The following is a 7,255-nucleotide window of genomic DNA, read 5'->3' as shown; positions in this document are numbered from 1 at the left end:
TTCTCACTGATGGCTAGTGTGGGCTCAAAATCACCCCCCTTCATATTTTCACACTTACATCCCGTAGTTAAATTTGCTTCCCCCCCTCCCCCCCCCCCCCCCCCCCCCCCCCCCCCCACCCCCCACCTCCCCAGCACAATAATTTGAGTCCTGGAGCAGTTTCCAAGCACAATTTAGTGGCAAACCATTCGCCTTGGTCAGCTGAACAGTGCCCTATTCATTATTGAACTGCTTTATTATTTTGAAAAATCTGATCGGGTCTGAGCAGCTTTTTGTCTGCATCCCATGCCTCAAAGTACGTACGACCTTTAATACAGTTTGGAACTTATGTTATATTTTAAAAGTTTTGTTTGCATGTGGCAACATTTCTATTTTATTAAAATATAACATACTCATGGTGGATAAGAATCTAATTCGGATTGATTGATTTTGTAAGGGCCGGTGCAGACTCGATGGGCCGAATGGCCTCCTTCTGCACTGTAAATTCTATGATTCTGTGATTAAAGATCAGCTGCAGGCATTTCTGAACTCAGCAGTTGGAGGTCCATTTGCTGTAGCCATCTGCTGGCCAAGAGGTGTCATTGCTCAGACAAATTGCAGGCTTGCTTAGCTATTGGTGCCAATAACCTCAGCCCCAAGACTCTGAGGAACAGAAGTCTATAAAACTGCCTCAATTGTTGCACATTATGCACAGCTGATTCTCAGAGAAACACACTGCAAGGGAGTGCTTGAGGATTCATTTCGCACAACGCCGTGAGGATCCAGATCTGAATTCAGAACTTCTGCACGGCGAACAACAACTTATCGTTGTAAAGTACACCAGAGTGGAATCTGTGGAATATTAGCAAGTCTATGACATCGCCGCCATTGGATTTCTCATCTCAGTCAGAACAAGAAAAAGGGTTTAAAAAAAAAAGGTACATTTCTTTTATTCAATAACACATTTTATTCGGTATTTTCTTCCCAGCAAGGAGAAAGTAGAAAGGAAGAGCCTGAGAAAATAAAATAAATGAAGGGGTGGTGGAGAGAAAGTTGCTTTTCATGTTACAATTTGGATAAATACAGTTGTAAAATGTAAATATTTATGGGTGGAAATTCAGAAACAATTTAAATTGAAAAGGACAAGGGACAGAACACTGTTTACTTTGTCTTATAATGTGGAGGTTGCTCAAAGACAAACTGTCAGAGTAAAAGCGTTGAAATGAGCTGATAAACTATGCTGATGATTTGAAGAACGGATTATGTATTTTTAACAAAATTAATCTCACGATCAGGTCATGGACTAGTAACGCATCCTGTTGTGACAAAACACAGTTTAAGTAAAATATCAGAGCTAGAACTGGGACTTCACAAATTACACCGTTATGGCAACTTTAGGAGAGGCAGTGGGGTAGCAGTATTATCACTGGACTAGTAATCCAGAGACCCAGGGTGTTGTTGGTGGACTTCCTCCCAGGAACAGGTTACAATAGTTTATTCATGATTCAAGCATGGATGGAACTATCCCAGCTAAACCTCTGGTGGATCACCCTCCTTGGATACAGCTCTCGAACACAGCTCACAGGGAGAGCATTCTAAAACCACTTTCTCGCCTAAGCCAGATAGACTGTTATGCAGTTAGCCAGTGCACAGAATATTGTTTTAAAATTCCAATCTTTCCTAAGTAGGTTTATTACTAAACATTCACCCAAAAGCTTGTTTGTAATCTTCTAGCTTCAAACTGTTGGTTCTTCTAAAAAGTATACAACATTGCTGGCGGGTTCTGCGGCTATCCGTTCTTCTAACAAGTAAATCACATTTCTGGCAAGCTCTGCTGATGTTAGGACCTGGAGGTAGAGCATTTGACTAGCATGTGATTTTACTCTAATGCAGAGGTGTTAGATTTATCCCCCCCCCCCCCCCCCCCCCCCCCCCCGCCCCCGCCCGCTTTTGCAAACCCCTATTAATTCAATCCTTACACCGGATAATGCTCTGGGAACCAGGATTGAATCCCACCATGGCAGGTGGTGAAATTTGAATTCAATAGAAATCTGGAATCAAAAGTCTCATGTTTACCATAACACCATTATCGATTGTCGTAAAAACCCATGTGGCTCACTAATGTCCTTTAGCAAAGAAAATCTGCTATATTTACCTGGTCAGGCCTACATGGGCTCCAGATCCACAGCAATGTGGTTGACTCTAACTGCCCCCTCAAGGGCAATTAAAGATGGGCAATAAATGCTAGCCAAGCACGCAACACCCACATCCCGTGAATGAATAAAAAAAACTCTAAGATAGATTACAAAAGCCAGTTTAAAAAAAAATATTTTCAATATGATGATATTGGGATTAAATAAATGGGTAACAGAAATCTCGCTGTAAAAAGTATACAGACAAGAAATGTTTGATTTATAAAGTGCCTATGACAATGATTAGCAATCATTATGGGTGGCACGGTAGCACAGTGGTTAGCGCTGTTGCTTCACAGCGCCAAGGACCCGGGTTTGAATCCCGGTTTACGTCACTGTCTGTGTGGAGTCTGCATGTTCTCCCCATTGCTCACACAAGTCCCGAAAGATGCGCTTGTCAGGTGAATTGGACATTATGAATTATGACAGGACGGTAGCATGGTGGTTAGCACAATTGCTTCACAGCTCCAGGGTCCCAGGTTCGATTCCCGGCTTGGTTCACTGTCTGAGGAGTCTGCACGTTCTCCCCGTGTGTGTGTGGGTTTCCTCCGGGAGCTCCGGTTCCAAAGATGTGCAGGTTAGGTGGATTGGCCAAGCTAAATTGCCCTAAGTGTCCAAAATTGCCCTTGGTGTTGGGACGGGTTACTAGGTTATGGGGATAGGGTGGAAGTGTGGGCTTGGGTAGGGTGCTCTTTCCAAGAACCTGTGCAGACTCGATGAGCCGAATGGCCTCCTTCTGCACTGTAAATTCTATGACTCTATGACTCCCTCAGTGTACCCGAACAGGCGCCGAAAACTAGGGGATTTTCACAGTAACTTCATTGCAGTATAAATGTAAGCCTACTTGTGACACTAATAAAGATTATTTTTTAAATATTTTTATTAAGGTTTTTGCAAAATTTTTCATAATAAAACAGAAGTAACAATAATAACAGAACAAACTAGAGTGAACATTAACATAGTGCAAAAAGAGAATATACAATAACAATTAAATAGACATTACCCCACGCGACCCAGTCTTCCCACACCATCCCAATGAAGCACTCACACCCCCCCCCCCCCCCCCCCCCCCCCGCCCGCCCCACGGATTGCTGCTGCTGCTGACATTTTAATTTTCCCCGAGAAAGTCGACGAACGGCTGCCACCTCCGAGACAACCCTAGACCGGCTTATGTTGTTTTTTTTATTTGCTATTTGTATATTTAAAATGTAAAAATATCAAAAATTTGAACAAAAATATATTTTTTAAAAGAATGTTTCGCTAACTTCTGGTGAGAACAATTCTGAGTTGACTTTCTTCAAAGTCTGTGGCCTTTTCAGTTGACCAGTACAGTGCGCGGTAGTGTTATCTCCTCAATTAACTTGTATCACCAAGAGTTAGAAAGCCTTCTGAAACTTTATCAGCAAATGTGCAACACCAACATAGTACAAAATCGGATCATAGGGCGGCATGTTGGCACAGAGGTTATCACTGCTGTCTCACGGCGCCAGGGACCAGGGTTTAATTCCAGCCTCGGCTGACTGACTGTGTGGTGTTTGCACTTTCTCCCCATATCTGTGTGGGTTTCCTTGGGACGCTCCGGTTTCCTCTCACAGTCCAAAGATGTGCCGGTTAGGTTATGGATTACGGGGAAAGGGTGGCGTATACGGGGTAGTGGACCGAGGTAGGGTGCTCTTTCAGTGGGTCGGTGCACACTCGATGGGTCGAATGGCCTCCTTCGTCACTTTAGGTATCCTGTTCTATGAATAATTATCAGAAAAAAAACGTGAAGGGTAGCACGGTGTCGCAGTGGTTAGCATTGCTGCCTCACGGCGCCGAGGTCCAAGGTTCGATCCTGACTCTGGGTCACTATCCGTGTGGAGTTTGCACATTCGCCCCATGTCTGCGTGGGTTTTTCCCCCACAACCCAAAGATGTGCAGGGTAGGTGGATTGGCCACCTACATTGCCCCTTAATTGGAAAAAATGAACTGGGTACTCTAAATTCATTAAAAAAAAGAAAAAGAACCCAAAGACGTGTGAAAGTTCATATTTGAAGTGAACGGATATGATACCATTGATCATTATAGGCAGATGCTTTTATCTAGCCCACAAGCACATCTGTGATTATTTGAAGATATGCTGCTCAAAACAAAAGTTGGTCAAATTAAAAAATATATAGTAAAAGTGCTCCAGCAGAACTATTCCAGGTCCAGAACTTTTTTAAAAATTAAGTTGAAGATGAAGTAAGTTAATTGTATTCTTTGCACGATCTGACTTTGTTCTTTATTCTTCATTTATTTAGCTTCCCGCTGAAGAAGAGAGATCTTCCTCACTGTCATTTAAGTGCAAATCTAACCGTTACTTGTGGACCTGTGCCTGAGTCCAGTCACTAAATGGCTGTAGTGAACACTATGATATTTCTCACACTTCTACTAACTTGTCAAATTGTTATGACTTGTGGCCAAGAGGCATCTCCCAAGAACACTTCCAGTTCAAACTTCATTACAGAAAAATTAAAGCCAAACAAATTTCCTCTCCCAAGCCCACAAAGACCTCAATCTGTGTTGCCTTTTACGGATGGATATCAGAATACAGCTATCCCTTCAGATAAAACAACGGGGTCTTCATATCCTCCTCTGTGTATTAAACAGACAGAAATACGGCATGCTTTCAAATACATCAATTCTGTGGTCTCCTGTATGATCTTTGTGGTGGGCATCATTGGAAATTCCACACTGCTCCGAATCATCTACAAGAACAAATGTATGAGAAATGGACCAAATGTCTTGATCGCCAGCCTTGCACTGGGAGATCTGCTCTACATCCTGATAGACATCCCAATTACTGTATACAAGGTATGATGATTAACAGAGAAGAGGTAAGTAGGCTGTATAGAGAAAATGCATGGCTCTTTGATGGGTGGGGAACATAAACAAACTTTCCCATGAAAAGGTTAAAATTTATTGGGTCGACAAGTCTGTGTAGATTGCGAATGATGATATCCTGTTTACAAAAGTGGGAGAAATAGAAAATGGAAGAGTGGGATGTGTTTACAAGTACCCAGATTTTATTGTGGAGGGGGAAAGATCAAATTCTATAGATATAAAATAATTAGATTCAAAGAAGGATTAGGCTGTTTATGGAGCAAGAACTAGAATATTTGGAGGGAGAGAAGGAATAGATCTGATAAAAGTTAGGGTGCCATTCTCCCACAGCGATCACTGTAATTTTAGCACAGTGGGCTAAACAGCTGGCTTGTAATGCAGAACAAGGCCAGCAGCGCGGGTTCAATTCCCGTACCGTCCTTCCCGGACAGGCTCCGGAATGTGGCGACTGGGGGCTTTTCACAGTGATTTCATTGAAGCCTACATGGGACAATAAGCGATTATTATTATTATTATTAATTTGGGACGGGTTTGGCAGGGTGATTGCTGCCGGGTGTATGGGCGTGACCCAGTCCAGTATTCACCCACATAAAGGGTACGATTTAATGGAAATCTTTCTAAGTGTGGTAGCGAGTGGGAAGTGCCATGAGCTTCCCGACACTCGGCCCAGCATGACCATCGCCGGTGTCAAACATTAATTGGCCCACTTTACGAGGCCCCATAGGCTTCAGGCTGCAAATGACTGTCCCGCTGGCTGATTGGCCAGGACCGCACTCACCAGCCCCCCATTAACAAGGGAGAGCAGCACTTAAACTGCTCATTCACAGCCAACCACAAAAAAACTCACACCCATGCCCCCGAGAACAACCCCACGATTCGGGGATGCCAACCTGGCCAGATTGTTGGATGCGGTCGAGACCAAATGGGATGCCCTTTTCCCCCATGGGGCTTGGAGGATCAACCATAGGGCAGCCAGTGCCACCTGGGAGGAAATGGCAGCGGTCGTAAGTTTGGGGTGCGTCACAGGAAGACTGGCACCCAGCCCAGTGCCGTAAGAAGGTCTACGACCTCCACCAGGCTACACAGGTGGGTTGGCACGGCCGACTGGCACGCCACCCGCAACTCCCGAAACCTCCCCCCCCCCCCCCCCCCCCCCCCAAGAACATGCACGTGGTACCAGTTTTGCCCACCACCGTTTTGTGCCCCGGCCCAGCCACGTCCAGCTGTGCCGCCAATACCGCCTCTCATTCATACTCCCCCATACTCCCCTGAACCCCCATCCCCTCTTCTCGCCCATACTTACTATCTCCTTCCCCCATCTCGGCGATGAACGAAGAGTGCAGCACACAATTTGCCCTCCATGTCCTTGCAGGATAAGTTAACACACGACAGACAGGAGATGGCCCAGACAGGGGGGCCAGGATGCCGGACATCATAGTCCTCACCCCCGACAAAGAACAGGTCCTTGATGAGGCACAGCGGAGCATGTCCCAATCTCAAGTTGGCATAGCCAAGGCGCTGCGGAGCCTGTAATAAGTCACTGAGGAGCTTCGCCGAGGGTGTCAACATCATGCTGCAGACAATGGGGGAGCCGCCTGGGCTGGCAGAATCAAATGACAGAGGGGCAGCCTCTCCATCCCAGGGCCATATGGTCACCGTCCAGGAGCATGGGGCGCTGGATGCCAACCCGGAGCCGCCCTACAGAGTGGCGGCCGCAGCCCCAGCTCCCCAGAGCTCCACCCCCTGACAACGATATGTCTCAGAGTCAGCACCAAAAGAGGGTGGCACGGTGGGACATGTGACGCCTCCAGTCCCAGGGCACCCAGACGATGCCTGCCTGAGGCATCAAATGCCACTTGAGGTGAGAGGCAGCACCTCTCACCTCCACCTCTGATGTGCATCCTATGGGCACACCTAGATGCAGCGGTAGAGCATGGAAGGTTAAGCAGGTCGAGGATCACTGAGAGGGCACGTGGGTGTGGGGGAAAGGAGGAAGGGTGCGATGGGGGGAGGTGGGGAAGGTGGGGTGGCACCATCGGAGAATTGGGGCAGTTGGGGACACATATGTATAGCATTAAAAAATTCAAGAAATATGATGCCTCTGTCACTTCCTTCTGCAATGCAGGCCGAGCACCAATCCCCTGCACCAGCTCCCCAGGCATGGAGGTCCTGGCTGCATCCATGATCTTGCTTCCCATAGTGTTCAGGCACAGTGTCCA

At 46.3% G+C, this 7,255-nt stretch overlaps 1 protein-coding gene across 1 annotated transcript in view; it reads left to right on the top strand.

Annotated features, from left to right (window-relative positions):
- Window positions 1–706: 706 nt before the first annotated feature.
- The window catches only part of LOC119951335 (endothelin receptor type B-like), a 39,028-nt gene continuing 32,479 nt past the window's right edge, over window positions 707–7,255 (top strand). Inside the window, exons 1-2 of the mRNA XM_038774452.1 lie at window positions 707–917; window positions 4,454–5,006. Of these exons, the coding sequence (XP_038630380.1) occupies window positions 4,545–5,006 (462 nt within the window). The 5' untranslated portion in view covers window positions 707–917; window positions 4,454–4,544. The remainder of the gene's footprint in view (window positions 918–4,453; window positions 5,007–7,255) is intronic.

The sequence above is a fragment of the Scyliorhinus canicula genome, chromosome 17 (assembly GCF_902713615.1).
Source record: "Scyliorhinus canicula chromosome 17, sScyCan1.1, whole genome shotgun sequence".
In the NCBI taxonomy this organism is placed as follows: Eukaryota; Metazoa; Chordata; class Chondrichthyes; order Carcharhiniformes; family Scyliorhinidae; genus Scyliorhinus; species Scyliorhinus canicula.
The sequence above is the reverse complement of the archived record's forward strand: the minus strand, read 5'-3'. Positions and strand labels throughout refer to the sequence as shown.